This window comes from Lepisma saccharinum, chromosome 6, assembly GCF_977018435.1.
Source record: "Lepisma saccharinum chromosome 6, izLepSacc3.1, whole genome shotgun sequence".
Classification (NCBI taxonomy): Eukaryota; Metazoa; Arthropoda; class Insecta; order Zygentoma; family Lepismatidae; genus Lepisma; species Lepisma saccharinum.
The window spans coordinates 16612617-16631219 of NC_139234.1; the positions used below are offsets into that span (position 1 = coordinate 16612617).

General features: G+C 37.4%; 2 protein-coding genes across 5 annotated transcripts in view; both read right to left on the reverse strand.

Moving 5' to 3' along the window:
- Nucleotides 1–1306, reverse strand: part of LOC145988592 (P2X purinoceptor 4-like) — a 55959-nt gene extending 54653 nt beyond the window's left edge. For 2 of the 4 annotated variants that reach the window (XM_083123582.1, XM_083123581.1), the window contains exon 1: nucleotides 915–1297. In XM_083123582.1, the coding sequence (XP_082979708.1) occupies nucleotides 915–1063 (149 nt within the window). In that variant the 5' untranslated portion in view covers nucleotides 1064–1297. Of the gene's footprint in view, nucleotides 1–914 lie in introns of all 4 variants that reach the window. The other 2 variants (XM_083123579.1, XM_083123580.1) reach the window with 2 other exon arrangements.
- An 8266-nt stretch (nucleotides 1307–9572) lies between these two features.
- Nucleotides 9573–18603, reverse strand: part of LOC145988591 (P2X purinoceptor 4a-like) — an 81229-nt gene continuing 72198 nt past the window's right edge. The window contains exon 8 of the mRNA XM_083123577.1: nucleotides 9573–10083. The gene's annotated coding sequence lies outside the window, so the exon portion shown is untranslated. The remainder of the gene's footprint in view (nucleotides 10084–18603) is intronic.

Consider the following 18603-nt stretch of genomic DNA (forward strand, 5'->3'; position numbering starts at 1 on the left):
TGTAACTGAAGAAGGTACGTTTCCGCAAATGGTTTGTGGGGCTATGTGTCAATGGTTCGTGGGGCTATGCGAGAATGGTGTGTGGGGCTATGCATATTTTTTTCGAAACCAATTTTTCACTATTGTAACCTATAGTGACCCTACCTAACCTAACCTTAGCGGAAATGGTTCGTTGGTTATGTATGAATGGTTCGTGGGGCTATGCGTGAATGGTTTGTGGGGCTATGTAGGTATTTTTGGGTGGAGTGGGGTGGAAACACTGCATGCCGAGTACGATAGTGAAACTGTGACCGCCATTTTGCATGTTACCGAAGGCAAAAAGAAATTAAGAAAACTTACTCGATATGTCGCAAATAGAGCTTATTTCCGTGAAATAAGTGAAATGCCACCTTCAGCAATGTTTCTCAATGCAGAATACGTAAGTACGAATATTCAAATTAAATGAACTAGCAAATTTCAGCAGTTTGTCCGATACGAGAAATTTACCCACATATTTTTTTGAAACCAATTTTTAACTATTGTAACCTATACGTGACCCTACCTAACCTAATCTTACTGGAAATGGTTCGTGGGGCTATGCGTCAATGGTTTGTGGGGCTACGTAGGTATTTTTTTGTGGAGTGGGGTGGAAACACTGCATGCCGAGTACGGTAGTGAAACTGTGACCGCCATTTAGCATGTTACTGAAGGGAAAAATAAACGAACACAACCTTAGGAATGCAGAATACGTAAGTACCAATGTGAAAAAGAAGAAAATACAAGAATTTCAGGCGTTTCGGGGATACTTAACATTTAATGGTAATTTTAACATAACAAAAACATATATATTGGCGTATTATAACCCTTGCATATAAAAATATTATACTTGACTCGATGAATAAATGCAGCAATAAATTCAGTAACTAATTACATACCCTCCGATATATGCAATAATACAAAGCTGTATGAACCGGCTAATCACACCAACTTTTTTGCTGCGAATGTGAACAATCCTTGGTGTGTCATATTCAAAAAACACAGAAACAACTTTCCGAAAATACACGTTACAAGTGTTAGAACTCATATTTGAACGTGGCACACACCGCAGCTGAATATACAAATATTCATAACAAATATTGACACATGTTACAAGGAGATAGAAGACAGACTTCAGCTGATCAGTCACCACGTCTCCCTTATCGCATAACACTTTAGCAACCTTGCGTTCTGACGTCACACTAGGAATAACCTACGTTGTTGTTAGGTCTGTTATGTTTGGTTCAATTATCATAAATACAATGAAATTTTTTTTTTTATGTTAAGAGAACTAAACTTAGCAAGCCTAACCTAACAACTTAGGCTAACAATACAATCTTTCACACCTGACGTCAGAACGCAATGTTGTTGATATGTTGTGTGATAAGGGAGACAAATGTCAACACTACACTGCTGATTCCTAAACCTTGGGCCAAAATCCTTCGCTCACTTTCCCCTGAATCTGTTCAGCTCGGGCCATAAGAAAGCATGCTCGACTCTCCTCCTCACGGGAGTACGGTTTTATAGAAGTCCAGGGTCTGCGCAGTTCTTTTTCGCCCCTGGCTGGTAGCTTTGTGGGGTGGGTTTCACTTATCGCACCATCGGTGGTTAGTACGGGTGTGCGGGATCCCGAAAAATCGGGACCGGGAAATAATTATTTTGGCAGTGTCTGCTGGAACCTCACAGCTGCTTAACTTCAAGATTAGTAACAAAATGTTATTTGCAAACAATTGTTAATATTGTTTCAGTTTTCAATTTCAAAGTAAAGAAATACAACATTCCAGTTGCAAGCGCAAAGAAAATAAACTTTTTTCTTGCAACAAAGAAAAAGTGTTGGACCTTTGCGTCTCTTCTGTTGTCACCGCCGCGCGAGGTTTTGATTTCAAACCATTTGTGACATCTACCGCGGCTCTTGGTGAGTAGCAAGTTTCTGACAATAGGCAAGAATATGCAATTCGCCGCGGCTTACTTTGATTTGAGTTTCATGACAGAATTCAGAAATAAACAGTATTTTTTAACTCCCGTACTCTTGCTGTTACATGGCAGTGGAGAAGTGAAATTCTGTAGATCAGCGATCTGAACCATGCCAAAATGCAAATGTGCTTTTAGTGACGTCTTGCAAAAACTGTTTCCTGACCTTAGGCCTGGAAGAAAATAACTCCGAGGCAGAATGTCAATATATGCTTTTTTTTTAAAGTAAGAGACCAAGCTTCACAACCGTATAATATACAGGGTTCCCACACACCTGGAAAACTCAGGGAATTTGAAAACAATACAAATCTCAGGGAAAATCTTGTAATTGATTATTAGTTCCAAATGAAGCAAAACTGAGGGATTATAATATGCTCCTGTCTGTGGATAATCCAGGCTGTTGTAGCATTTCTCTTTCAGCAAGGAACTCTTATTTATTTGTTTGTCTGTTTCTTGTTTTTAAATGTGATTCCAGGGCTGGTGAACAAGTGTATACCCTCATAAATTTTGCGCTTTTTAAAATTAACCGATTTCGATCTTTTACATGACGTAAAATATATTTCAAGATATGGAAAATGCATAATAAAGATAACCTGATGTCTAAAGTTAACCAGTGTTCTTCTGATTTCCCTTATTAGGGAGTAGTTTTAAGTTTTTCTTCCTTCTTTTTTTTACAAAAAGACATCTTGAACAATGCAAAAAATAGTTTTAAATTAATACAAATTGATGTCCGGAATTCTGACAACTTGATTCCTTTGACAAAGATTGATATTGAAATTGGTGCCAAAGCTGCTTTGAAAGCTAAAGAGGTGAATCAAAAGGAGAAGCTTATTTTTTTTTACTAGCTGCAGAATTTTTCTGTAACCAACAACAGAGAAGATTGTGGAACGTAGCTCCTTAAGTTCAAGTTGGTGAGAGCCACTAGTTGTTTAGTTCCGAAGCAAATGACTCAGTTTCCAAAGCTATGTGCTCAGCGCCGGTTCAAATCCGGGAACTTTTCTAACGATGGAAGCGGCCCCAGCTCCTACCCAACGTCGAATAACATGGGTACCTGGGGGGAGTAAAGGTGGTCAGGGGCGTGATGCAAATCACATCACCCCCACTCAAGACCGGATCAAGAAAGTGTGGGGTGTTACCCCCACACCCCTTCATGGCATTGTGCTAAGCACAGGGGAGCACTTTACCTTTTTATGTGCTCAGCGCATGGAAGACCTGATACAGGAACTTCTCAGGAGAAAGAGAATGAAGGCTGTAACTGGTGATAAAGTAATTCGCCAGTTTAAGACATTGTTGCACAATGTCAGTAGTGAAAAGGAATTGAGAGAGAAGTTTTGTAACTTTTCAATCAAAACTGATGCACTAGATTCTTTTTTACAGGTGTCATGAAGAGCAAGGATGACTTCTCTGAGTTATGGAGCACTGTTAAGTTGGTTTTGATTTTATTACATGACAATGCTTATGTGGAAAGTGGGTTTTCTGTAAATTAGCAGGTTTTAATAATAATAATAATCCGTTGCGCAACAGCCCATGAAGGGCCAAGGCATACCTACCGACTGCCAGTCTCCCTCCCACGCTTGACGTGCGTCACCTCTAAGCGTGGAGATCTTCAACCAGTATTGGAATAGTCGGGGGGTCAGCGCGACGTATCCCCAGCCGTTATAGTAGGTCTTCTCGACCGGATTACGCTCACTCATTCGGAGCTCCCCAATTTCCTCACGATGGTGGGTTGCCACCGGCCCTATACGCAGGCCGAATAAATTCCGACCAGAGCCGGATTCGAACCTACGCCGTCCCGCAGCGAACGATCTCAAGACGAGTGAACACCTTAACCCGCTCGACTACGGAGGAGGACAGGTTTTAATAGAAAACTTGAAAGAAGAGTCTGTTGTGGCTATTAGGCAAGTTTATGATGCAGTGAAAGTGGTAGGAGGAGTGTCAAATGTAGAAGTAAGCAAAGATGATCCAGTGTGTTCAAGGTGCACGTATTAGATACGAAGAAACATTGCAGAAGATGAGAAAGAAATGTGATCACAAAGAAAACAAAAGGAAAAAAATGAAACATAAAGCAAGTGAGATCTGTGCTTTACAAGCCAAACAACAAAAGATGCAAGAAGCAGCAAAGGCTATTGAAGAACAATTTTAAAAAAAACTTGAAGCTTCTGAGAAGTAAATTTTCTTAATTTGCTGTATCAGACATTAAGTACATTTCTTGTTTTATATTTCAGTCTCGGTAACTTATTATTCCTTTTTAAATCGGTACTAATAAGTGTCACTTCATTTGTATATGTTTTAAAAATTCCAATAATTTAAATAATTCTTGAAGCTTTCCTGGCGGCGAATATTGAAAAGGTTTTCTCGGGCTGCCCAGAAAACCTTTTCAATTCCAATAATTTTGTTTGTCTTAACTATTATTGTACGCATTACAGATTAACTGATATTGTATCTATTTATGAACATCTATGAAAAGTGTGAAAATATTTCAATGTTCTATATCAGATATGTTAGAAATTGTTTGAGGTGTTTAAAGTTCTAGAAAACTGGTCATCTTTGTTCTTAATTACATGCAAAGAAGTGTAATTTTATTTTATTATTGAACTAGTTTTGTTATTTGCATCAGAAAACAACAGTAATAAAGAAGGTGAGGATGGTATGGCTATGAGGGGAAATGGAGGAGGCCACTGTAAAATTATAGTAGTCATTCACTGTGCATTCAATACTCTGGAAAAATTTGAGGATTCTGGAAAACTCGGGGAAAATGGATTTGGAGTTTGCGTGGGAACCCTGAATATAGGAGCACAGGGAATAAATATTAGAATATTAAGACATTTGCCTACAATGCGGCCTATTATTAGTTATACGGAAAAGGTGTAAAATTATTTTACAGGGGTGTGTGATCTATAAGCTCACCAAAACACCAGTAAGCACAAAACGTGTGTTTTCGTCCAAAGTTATCATTTTGCAATCTAAAAATGCCTTCTTTTTATAAGTTTGTCATCTGGTAACCCTAAAGTCGTTGCCGTATATTATTTTAAAATTCTTTGAAATACAGTCTAAATAATGCACAGCATAAGCAATACAAAAGTATTCTGGCCACTGAAAGAAAAGCAGCAAACTGTTGCTGCGGACAGACGCTCTGCGTGATTGACGCAAATCAACTCCCACACACTTCGAAAAGCCGCAGCGGAAGGCTTTCTTCTACCCCTAAAATCTGCAAATGTACCAGTCCTTACCTTCACACCCGCTTCCAGTCTCCCTCGTTTGGGGATCGTGAGCGGTGAGCTGTACGTACTTGAAGCATGGTTTTGGCAGAAGTGACGTCACCTAGTACAGTTCGAAAGCACCAAGAACAGGAGTACGCAAGTGCATAGCTCGCAGTGCAGATGGAAACTGACTTGGTCATGTGATTTCCACACTCGTTGTTAGTTTAAAATCGTGGGGAGAGAAAGCCAGCAACACAGGTTAAATATACGTTATGGGTCAGCAAGTTGTTGGTTAAAGTGCTTGTAATGTGTGGAAATGTATGTGTATGAACATTTGAAAATGCAACGTGATTTCTATGGTGAAAAACAAGTGTTTAAAACATGGGGAAAACAACGAGTACTCAGTTTTATCTATTGATCGTATTTGGCGCTGCAGTCGAAGTGCATTTCGAAAGACTTTCACTTCCAGTCCATGACTTCAAGACCGCACTCCAAGATCATACTCGGAGGATGCTCGCTTCAAGTTGGTCTTGCACCTTTGGGACACGGCCTTAACCAAGGAACCAGAGCCTTCTCGCATCCAAAGGTGCAACCACACATTTTTGTTTGGGGAGGGGTGTTAAACACACTCTATACCGTCCGAGAATGTAGTTGCCCTCATCAGTCCACAGCACATTGTTCCACTGGCTCCATGTCCACGTCTGGTGCTCCTTCACCCACTTCAATTTGGCCATGCTCTTGAGGTTGAGGGAGATCAATTCGCGATGAAAATTATCCAATATGCCATCTGGTGAGATTTTCAGGAACCACTCCACGTAGGACATCTTGCTGCGCTTCGCCGTGTTGAAGCCATTCAAAGTTCTATTTTCAAAGCATGGGGAACATGCGAAAAAGTAACATATACTGTTCAGTTTTTGCTCTAAATCGTTTTGTGGTTCACGACAAGTGAAAAGCTTACTGACTCTTTGGGGAAAAAAACTGCAACAGCATGTTTTCATTTATTTCCTCCCAAGCTTTGCAATACAGGTGATTTGCTTTATTTTCAAATTATTTCTGAGAGCCCCAGTTAGGCAGTTACAACGGAGATGCAGTGCAGATGAAACAGCACCGCTTTGAAAAACCAGTGCGTATACATTAGTTTCGTGTGCGTTTCCCGTGTTATTTTTATCATCATAATTAAATGCTTCGCTCTCAGCACAGCTTCACCTTCGTTATAGTTCCTGGAATCACATCGCATTCGCAATATTTAAATATAACGCACAATTTAAACGTTTCTTCCATACCAACAATGACAACACGCTGCTAATACGTACTACTACTACTGAATTTAAACAAATATCTATCCTACATAGAGCGGCCATATTCGAAGCAACACTAGTGCTCAGGTGATAATTTTAATCACAAATTGCTTTTTCATAGTTTGACAGCTGAACAGTCACACCAATCCTCAGCAGCCTCTTCATAGTGTCCACAGATAGTGGCTTTGATCCAGGCTGTGATCAATGCTAAGGGCTTTGAAACAAAGTACTAGTGTGTGTTGCTACTAGGGTGACCAGGCATCCTGATTTCCGCAGGACAGTCCTTTTTTTTTAGGGCCATGTCCTGCTGTCTGCAATGCTACTCCAAAAAATCAGTTATGTCCTGTTTTTTTAACAGCATCCTCCAAAATGTCATGCAAAACATCCAAATTGTTTACCTCTAACTATTAGTACCTTTTAAATTAATAGTATTGTTAGTTTGCAAAGAAATACTTGTCAATCTATTTAATTTCAGGTTCTCTTCGCTCGCAGCTTTTGTCTTATTGTAAAGGAACAAAAGAGAAGGAAATGGAAAAGGAAATATATAAGAAGATAAGACCTCCATGGCTGAACGCTAGGATGCCAGGGGTCGAATCCTGGCCTTGGCATGGATGTTCTTTGCGAGTGTAAATTCATCAATTTAACATATCATCAATCATATTAATTGTTGCAATTAGCCAAAAGCGACGTTAAATAACAAACATCAAATCAAGAAGATTAAAGACAATTGTGTAATATTTCAGATGTGTAAGCAGCATGACTTTTTCTTTGCTAAAGAGAGGAGGAGGGGGTTTCAATTGACCTTGTGCTATTTTAGTTATAGCTGCATTCGCCCCCTTCCCATATGCATCCATGGATGTCCTGCTTTTGTTTCAGATAATCTGGTCACCCTAGTTGATACCAACGACTAGTTTGGAGATTGTTGCCTAAAGTGTTCATGCATTATGGTGATAAGAAAGTGTCATTTTTTGTCAGGTTGGAAAAATCGAATAAAGATCTATCATAATTTTGTAAATAGTCCAAACTGGTCTACGACCTGTTGATACAGATGCACCTACCTTTCTGCTCAACATATAAGCATTTCACATGAATCTATGAAGTTTGAAAAAAGGTATCACAGAAAAATGCGATATTGATAACCTTTTGCACAGAACTGTACATATCTAACCAAATGTATTCTTTAAATTACAAATCCTTATTAAATATTCCACTTTGACATGTCCTATACTACAGATGTACCTAACTACTTGTACAAAATTATAGTCCTTGGAATCAAATAAATCAAATTAAATCATGTTTACAACCCTTCAGACTTGTGAACACAGATAACGTGCAAAAGGGTGGATTCTCTGAGGAAAGTCGTTCAACTTTAAGACATAAATACAACCTCTGTATTTTTTTATTTATTTAATTATTTTTATAGCGTGTATTGTGTCACTTTGGTCTGTTGTCACACTTTTCCACAGACTGAAGGTTAAAGTATCTACTCCAGTGTGTGTATGCAGTTTGTGGTCATCTCGGTTGCCATGGCTACCTGGCTAAAATTCAAGTATAGTTCCAGGTTTTCAAGGTGCTCTAATACAACTTCATTATACTTTACACAATATACAACTTGAAGGTGCAGAAAATATGGCACAGTATTATGTAAACTCACTTGGAAAAGAAATTTATTTAATTAGAGGAAAGTTCCAAAAACACAACTGTTGTAGGTACCCGAAATGTAAAAACAAATTTGAAACTTGCAAGGAATAATCCATATTGCTGTTGCTGATATTTGATCAAGACTATACTGAACGCAACTCCAACTGGCGGCTGGGAAACAGCGAATCAGCGATCAGTTGAAATTTCTTCGACTGAGATCGAGCATTTTCGAGACACAAGTTGCAGAACATTGTTTGCGGGATGAAACAAATGAGTGTTGGGTCCACCACATGTTGCCAAACATACCATAAGGCAAGAAAAAGTCTTCTCGGGCAACAGTACTGTCAGTCCTAGGAAATCAGCCGGGGTTGATGGTACAACTGCACACGCGGTCCTGAACGATGAAGTTTCCAGAAGGACCACCCACAGGTTGGAATGCAGGCAGACACACAGTCATATAAAGACAACTGGCAAAAACAGAAGTATGTTTGGCAACATTGCTTCGGGAGAGCGATGTAATCTCTTCAGGTTTTACTTTGCAACCGAGTTTGTTGACACCCATTGGACCACACGCCCCCGAAAATGATTGGGTGACAGGACACGTCAGAAATAGCCATCAAGGTCAACCGCCAGTCGGTATAGTGACAGTTATGTTTTAGAACATAATGCATAGTCTCTCTCTTTGAAGGCTCACAGCTTCAATGCCTATTGTCCATAGCAACTACAAATTCATTGGTATCTGTATTTCAATATTGTCTGTTCAACACACAACATAGGCAACACTTAGGTCTTCTTCCTTGTCAGGATGCATTAAAATTAAAAGTGGTGTTGCATTTCCCAAAGAGCATAAACACTAATAAATATTTGAATACAATATTGTTTGGATCCTCTATCTATTCACAAGATTTGACTAATAAATGCAGAGGCCAGCGTCCGTCGCATAGTGTCTAGCACAGAATGCTACAGCAGGGGTCTCGGGTTTGAATCCCAGCCTGGACATGGGTGTTCTTTGTGAGTGTCCCTTCTTCAATTTCATTATATCATCCTCATCTTCAGGATTAGCCAAAAGTGGCAGAAATGAGAAGTAAAATGTACCAAATCGATCAATGATAAATGCAGGGATTTTTCAGGTTTGTAAAGACAATTCATGTAGAATTCACACTCAATTTCAGGTGTCAATAATTCGAGGATTCATGGCAAGTAGATACCCTGGTAAAGAAAGATTCCTTTTGCATAATCCACTGCAACTGAAAGGAATCATTTGCAGCAAGAACAAACACAATTCTGAGCTTCAGCAAAACAGGTTACTATTACTTACTCTGTATGGTTTATTCTTGATTATAGTATACAAGGTCTGTCCAAAAAGTAATGAGACACATTCTGGAAAAATTGTTATATTGAAATTAGGTTCAAATACAGTTAATATTCTTCAAAGTAGGATGGCAAAGTGTCATGGTGGAGAAACCAAGTGTCTGCATGTTCAAATCTTCCGAAATGATACGATGCACAACCGATTTGACATGCCTTATCTTATCTACGATTAAGGTCACACTCAAATGTCAGACGGGGTCCAAAATAGACTTCACTTGAGTCGCAAAGTCGGCAGCTCTGAATGTTGATAGGCACTCTGAGCGTTGTAAGTCTCCGTGTCTTCTCTTCCTTCTTAGAACTCCTTGCGCCACCTGCACATTTGTGTTTTTGACAAAGTCTCGTACCCATAGGCTTGTCTTAAAATTTCAAGCATGTTGGTAGCAGATTTACCGAGTTTGAAGCAAAATTTGACATTTGCTCCAAACTGCACTGCATTTTCAACCATGACGCAACACTAAAACAGCTCCTCAATTTGCTGGACACCTGAAATAGCTCGGAGACAACCGAGTTGCATCAGACTGTATACTTGACATCACTCACCAACTGCCTCGCCCAATAGATCCATACCTCGACCCTTCTGACTGGCCCTAAAGAAATTGTCTCATTACTTTTGGAAAAGACCTAGTACTTTAAACTTGTGTCTTCATAGCTTTTATTAATGTTCCACTAGTTCTTGGCTAATGTCAAAAGTGCATATTACATATTAATTAAATAAAAATTGTGTCCATGTAAAAGCTGTCTTAACACAAAGTTCTAAAATGCAAGTAAATCACAAGACAACCTTTTTAACCAATTTTCTCCCCTAAAATACATTTGAAACTCCATAGTTGAGTAAAATCAACTTCAAATTAAAATAATCACGTGCAATTACACTTCTCTAAAATACACTTACTGACTATAAGTAATAACGGCAAAAAATATTGACATGTACAAAATACAATTATCTACCCTCTATATATTTCCTATCACTTTGTACTTCAAATACTAGATACACTACTCTCTGTGGAATTTTACACTAGAGTAGTACATAAATAAGTTTCACACTTCCCTCAACTGAAAGAATCAATACAAAGAGAAAGACAGAGGGAGAGAGTGATTCACGGTGGCTACTCTTATAGAGTAAAAAATTCAGGTAAATTCCAGATTTTGAAAGCTAAAAATAGAATGATGTACAGAGATGTCTCTTCTATTGGGATTCTGTTTAGTACACAAAGTTTTTAGCTTGTACCAGTATATGCCAGCCCCCGTGGCGAAGTGGGGTCCTGGATTCGAATCCCGGCCTGGATGTTTCCGAGTGTCCATTCATCATTTCATCATGTCAACACTCATCCCCATCTTTGCAAATTATCCAAAAGTGGCACAAGAAGCGAAGTAAAATAAAGCAAATCAAATAAAAATCAATTGTACCAGCATATCCACCAACTCTAATGCAACATTGGTGTTTACTGCAGTATATAATTCAAGGTGCAGGCAATAACATATCACAGATCACATAAATGTATTTAGAAAAGAAATTCTTTTTACATTTAGATGAGAGTTCAAACTTCAGAATTATTTATCTTTTTGTCATGTATTGCTTATCAAATTAAATTGCACCTGTTATGTGGTAAAAAAAAATAGGCATCTCTAAATGAAAACATATAGTACAGTGAAACCTCGATTTTTAGACTTTCAGGGAACAAAGGTGAGTAAACGAAAATGCATGAAAATATAAAATTTGGGAATGTAAAATCAGGGTTCCACTGTGTGTGTATACAACTTTGAAATTCAAGTTACATTTATTTTTAAAGCAAAGTTGGCAAGATAGACTGTGGGGAGTTAGATTCTCATTAACCATAAACACAATACACATTACTTGAAAACAATATTGCTTGGAACTTCCACTTGGCTGCATCATGAAGTTTCATTGCTAGAAATTTTTCCAATTTGTGAAGAAAATTCACATTTGAATCATCCCACAAAATTCCAAATGCCAACCAGTTCTAAAGTAAAGTGCTCCCCTGTACTTTGCACCATGCCATGAAAGCGTATAGGGGTGTGGAGTTAGGGCCTCACAATTTCTTGATCGTGGCTGAAGGTGATTAGCACCACACTCCTGGTCACCTTTACCCCCTGGAGCTTCCTCCAGGTACCCACTTCATACGATGCTGGGTGAGCACCAGAGCTTGAACAGGTGAAAAAATCCTGGTTCTCCCCTGCTGGGGATCGAACCTGGGTCTCTTACATGGTAGTCAGACACCCTAATGACTGAGCTACAATTCTGCTTATTGAAACACTTCAAGGAATTTCCCCAGCAAGTAGACACCCTGTGTATGTGTAGAGCAGAGTATGAAAGAAACGAAGAGAGAAATTAATAGAAATAAAAGCATGATACAGACAAGAGAAAAAGAGGGCAACAGAGAAATGAGGTAGAAGAAAGGAAGAAAAGTAATTCTACAATCGAGAAATAAAGGCACAAAAAATGTGACAGCAAGAGTAAGAAAGTGACCCCTGATGCTTCATGTGGGTGCCTAGGAATCAGAAGTGCAACCACAACTTTTTGTCTGGGGAAAGGGGCAAGTTCCAGGATAAATGTAACAACAATAATAATAATAACAATAGTAATGATAACAAAAATAATAATAATATTAGGAGTAGTAGTATTATCAAAGATGTTATTATCGTAAATTTAGCAAAAAAGGGGTCAAGGTCAGTGCTGAAGCATTTGTGTTGGGACAAACAATTTGAAATATATTTTTTTTAAAACGTTAAATTTCACATTAATAATGAAAAACAAGCACAAAGTTTCTTTAACACTATGTATACAACATATATTATTTAAATACACTACATAATCAATTCATCCACCTGATGATAAACCAACAGCAAAAATTATATAAATTGTCTCTCAAATGTGCACGCTCCTTTTCCTCCAAACTATTGTTCATGCATTTAACACAAAATCAATGCAGAGAAGTCTTGAATCTTTCTCTGGTAATTTACAATGCATTACAGAATACAATCATATATTCCGAACGAAGTGAGCAAGAAAATTTTTAGATCCAACCCATGCCATTCTCTCTTTCACAATTGTTTTCATTTAGATCATCGTTTCTCAACCTATGGGGCGTGGGTCCCGAGGGGGCTTTTGATGGGTCGCAAAGTTGGGCTCGAAAATTAATTTATTGTGTCTTAAAAACCTATTGTCGGGCTCAGGCACCGAATGATCAAAATTTTAGATCGTTCAGTGCCCAGAACCAATCTTAAAGAAAAGCAGAAACCAACCACAAAATAATTTCAACACATATAGAAGTGACAACCTGGCTGAAATAAAAAAAAACAACACAATTATGGGAAAATTGGTCGGTCATACACTTTGTGCAACTTAGACTATTATAAAATATATTAAAATGTCAATTAACAGCCTTCTGTGAATGGCGACAATCACTAAACTCGATGGGCAGATCAAGTAAGTTTTTTTTCAAAAGTTTCAAAATTATTATATATTCTTTGTAAGAGGTGTCCGCATATTTTTTAACAACATGCAATTACCAGAAATATACAATGTATTATATAAAAATTATACCCTTTTATATTTTCAGTACAACTTTATCTAACCACTGACCAATGTAAAAACTAGAAATGGTCATATTGTAGCTTCAAAACAAGTATAACTTCTTTTATCACTATATGGCATCATGCAATTCATGAATTAATGGGCCAAAATTCGAAAACTGTTAACCCTTAAAAGCTGAGCAAGTTTTCAGCAGAAAGTTTAAAATTGCACGAGATTTTAAATTAAAATTTATATCTCTGTAACTTCTAATGCTAGAGTTACAAATTATAGCTCGTTTTTATTCAAAACAGTCAACACACCAGCACACAAAGCCTTGTGTGTGAAACAATTTTTAACCAAAAAAGAGCATGACCCAGTTTATCCAACTGCCATATTCACCTGATCTTGCTCTGTGCAACGTCTCTTTATTCCCCCGAATGGAAAAAATCCTCAAAGGAAAATGTTTTGCAGACGTGGAAGAGGAAGAAGAAAAATGATGGAGGCATTACAATGCATCACTTTGAAAGAGTTTCAGGACTGCTTCAAAAAGTGGAAAACACATTTAGACGTGTGCATTGCATCAAATGGATAGTACTTCGAAGGAGACTATATTTGTATCACTTAAAATAAATATACAATTATTATAACAAAATTCCTGTTTCTTTTGGTCCCTTGGAATGCTAGAGTTAAAAATTATATCTAGTTTTCTTCAGTATAAACTAGGCTATGAGCCTGTGATCAAAGAACCACATTTATGAAGTACAAGACGACGATATTTTAAAAAAAGAAAAAAAAATATTTTTTATGAAATTTGTTACGTGATGGTTAAAAACAGTGCCTACATACTTTTGGAGAAAAAAAATATTACATGCTTGTTTTCAGCAGGAAATTTAAAATTCTCACGTTTTTTTAAAATTATAACTTGGAAACTATGTTTGCTAGAGTTACAAATTATACCTCATTTTCTTCACTACAGACTACGTTATAAGCCTGGGGTCAAAAAACCCAATTTTCATGTATCAAATAGGAGAATATGAAATTCTAAAGAAAATATTGTTTTACATCAAATTTGAACTTCTTCAAGTCCCTGCATGGACAATGCTGAGACATGAGGCTTCAAAATGGTACCTGCGTATTACTTGATATGTGTTTGTTCCATTCTCATGGCAAGAATTGCGCACTTTCTTCTGATACTTTCAGGGAAAAATAATAATTTCTAATTTAAAAGCCATACTTTTCTTCAGGGGAAATAGCCCGTCCCCCCAAATATATACAGAATCAAAGTAAGCATTACTAATGCTAATTGGATGACTCAAGACTCATGGGGCAATCAAAACATGTATCTCCAAACATTACCTGAGTCACAGTATGCTCTAAAAGTCGAAAAAACTAAATGTGACATACATGTGAAGTCCCGGCATTAAATGGTTAATGATAGCTAAAACTTTATTCCAGATTAGTATCAATGTATATTTTTTATTTGCAATATGCCTGTACCTACCTTTCATAGTTTGAGAATGGCAGGTAGGTAAAGATGTACAATAAGTGGAATTTGTTGCAGGTTTTCGTTACCCTTGCAAAATGTAAAACATAGAACGAACATTAAAATAAGGTGTATAGTAGTTTCTTCACATACAGGTTTGTATACCATTGCCACTTATAGCTCCTGAGATATTAGCATTTGAAGATAACACTTCTCATGCCCAACTTTCATTCTGATGTTTTCTTGCAAACAGACGTTATTCATGTCAAAACTATTGTAAGATGTTAGGAAAACATTTACAATGCATCATTTCAAAGCAAAAATGGTTCCATCTGGAATACATTTACACAATTTTTTGAGGATAAGTTTTTGGGATGCAATTACAGGCAGGATAATTCACTGGTAGGTGCAGATACAAACACAAAGACATACATATGCACAACAGACAGTGTATGGTGTATGCTAACAGGCATTCACGTAAACAGTGAAGACACAAACTACATAGTTCACAATGGCATCACATTACACAATAATACCACACAAAATAACACAGCAGCAGAAAAATATATGTTCAAATATATAACAAAAAGCTATACTATATACCACAATGGAAAAACAAATCCAAATTCCAAATATCAAGCAAGTCAGTGATATAGATATATTGGGTTCATGCATAAGTTCATAGCATTTTTTTTTTCACTGTGGCAAAAGTCTTTTTATTTCATACTCATTTGAGATGAACAAAAGACAAAAGTTAATCAGTAATATATTTTCCTTCACTGTATATGACTGTCTACCAATGCTAGGACACTTTTTCGATTACACATCCGAAGAAATCAGCTGATTTGGGATTAAGGACATCGCCAAGCCACGTTTGAAGAGCATTTTCGTTACCAAAGGAGTTTCCTTAAAGATTGGTGGATTAAGAGCTGAAAATACGGAAATCTGAGGGTGCAAGATCAGGGGTGTAAGGAAGATGTGGAATAACCTCCTAAACGAGCTCTTAGATAGCAGCTTTTTCCACGTTAGCGAAGTGTGGGCGTGCGTTATTGTGTTGGAGCAGCACTTGATGCAGCCTTCCTGGCCTACTCGCTGATTTGTGTTGTTTTCACTTAAAGCGTGCGTTATCCTGAACCTCACCCATGGGATGCAAATGATGTACGATGATTGAATGGTCACATTTGCTAATTCTCAAGACAACTGACGTGTATCTTCGTGGATTAAAGCATTTAAACAGTTTTCATTAAAGCCCGATGGTCTTCCTGAACGTGGAGAATCACTACAAGTCAAAAATGCTTCCTCTCCTTGAAATGACAAAACCATTTTCTTCCCCTGCTTTAAGCTTTACATGTTGGCATTATCCCATACACGGCACAAATGTTTTCAGCCACCCCCGCTTCTCTGTTCAACCCAGCCAGAAGAATATGACGGAATGTTTGTTTTCTTTTTTTGCACTGCACCTGACACTTATTGTTCTTTAGCCAAAAAATAACACTGTCTTCCTTCAAACCTGCAAAATTCAATACGTATTCACAAACATAACAATGCCATTCCAATTGATGAACGTTAAACGATAAACAAACTCCTAACACCGCAGTGTTGCCATACCAAACACAAATGCTATGAACTTATGCATCAACCCAATACAATTGCAGATACTGCTAATTAAGTGAGTGCAATGGGTGTTGTTCTAGAACAAGAAACTATTTATTTAGACATTTACCAAGTTATAAAGGGAGATTGAAAAGTGATAGTACAAACTATAAGGGTGGAAAGTACATATGAGGAGAAGCAATGAATGAATGAATGAATTAAATGCTGTGGGTGTGTCGTACATATGGCCACTTTGCACCCTTCAAAGTGAAGGAGGAAGAAACCTTTTATTTTAAAAAAAGAAAGTCAGTCAACATGGGTCTGCAAATGAACAGTTTGTAATGAAAATGGGAATAATGATCTGCCATTGACATGTTTGTTGTAGGAGTGCTGATTGTATGGCTACAATGTAATCGGCAAAGGCTTATTTCACATAACAGTCCATACTTTTACTTTTAGCACTTGAAACACACATTTCTAGGGAAAGAACATAAAATGTACATACAGTTGAACCTGAGTTATACATATGTCAAAGTGAAGAGAAAATAATATGTATAAATGAGAATTACATACAAATCAGGTTTAGATACCATGTCATATCATTATTAAAGTACCGTAATTGTATATATTTTGAGGAAAAATATATAATATGGGCTACTTTTGTCATAAAGTGGTAAATTAATGAATCTAAAAGTTTGAATCTTAAATACAAGTAAGAAGCACTTTTTCCAAATCTACATATCTTCTATCTTCTTGATGGCTGCGTTTTGTTGATTTACTACCAAATTTTAAAAATTCGTCTAAAATAGTTTTTTTTTTTTTTACTAATGACTGCGCAAAGTGTGATGCAAGCGATGCCCAATTCTTCAGCTATTTCAGTTTTAGTTATATGTGGATGGATTAGCGTCCACTTCCTGTGTAAATTTTACTTTCAGGTCAAGCATGTAACTTTTCCTCTTTCTGTTCACCATGGCCAACCAGTAGCAACTGAAACCATTCACTGAAGGAACCCATGGCATGTTTTTAGGAAATTTCACGTAGCTTTGGTAACAAGACACGCTAAAAGGGAACTTAAAGTTTCCTAACACCTCGTGGCGCCAGAGTGCCAACTGAAACACATGGCTTTGAGCATAACTTGTGGATTTCTTTCTTAACCCCATTCCATTTCAGTAACTTTGCTATCTCAGTCAGTCATATTTTGAAAGTGGGTACGTGTTACAAGTGTTCTTGCAATTTTCTATTGTTTTAACTGTGTTTATTAAGCATATAGTGTTCCAAGTGTTATTTGTGTTTTGCTATAGTTTTAATAATGGCGCACACACACACATTACAACAAAACCTAGGGCCTCCCCGATGGCGCCTTGTAATCAAAGGGTCCCGGGTTCGATTCCCGGTGGAGGAGCATACTGGTTCGGATACCACTTTAAGCTGTAGGTCCAGTCCCGATTAACCTTTAAGTGCACTTAAAACATCAACTCAATCAATCAATACAACGAAACGTTTTTATGTATGATTCGTATCTGATTATAAATTCTTGAAGGGATGTTCGTAAACGATTTTCAGTAGAATTCCCAGGTGTGCCTGTTTCACACAGAAATACTGTGCGAAACCTTGTGAACAAATTGAGAACGAGAGTCTGATAAATTTCTGTAAATGAATTATGGGGAATGTAAGTGGTGGGGTAATTGATCCACAATTAATATTCTTCTCTAACGAAGCAAGGTTCCATTTACAGGGAACAATGGAACCTTACTTCCGTTGTGAAATCATTTTGAATAAGAATATCTAGCCTATCTTTCTAAATTTAATTTTAGTTGAAAAGAAACTATTCTTTTTACCATGTTTTGATAAGAAATTGTGACTTTATCTCTCCTTTTCGAGCAGAAATGGGACCTATCGTCCATTGTTGAACTCGTTTTGAAAAAAGGATATCTAGTCTTTTCTAAATTTATTTTTCATTGAAAAAAAAAAACTCACTATCCTGCAATATTTTTATCACATTTTGATCACACACTGTGACTTTAACTCTCCTTTCCCAGCAACAATGGGACCTTTTCGTTCATTGTTGAACTCCTTATGAAAAGGGATATCTAGCCTTTTCCAAATGTAATTTTCTTTGAAAATAACTCACTGGCCTACAATACTTTTATCACATTTTGATCACAAGAAGTGTCTTCCTTCATCTGTCATTTTTCATCAGAGAGAGCTTTTGTTCCATTGTTGAACTTTCTAAGTTTCAGATTTGCCTTGTTTAAATTTAACTTTCTTTAACAATCTCGCATTTCTGCAGTTTCTCTCACATTTTTATCGCATGTTGTGCAATTTCCCAGTTTCCTGCCAAATTTAGCAAAATCAACAGATTCAGTGTGCATGGCTACAAGGACGTAAGTGTTTCATGCTCATCTCGTAACTCGAACCCGCGACATCTCAATCGCTAAACTAACGTGGCTTCTTCTCCCGTTCCTCTTTTGTCACCCTGACTTATCGGTTAGCGTT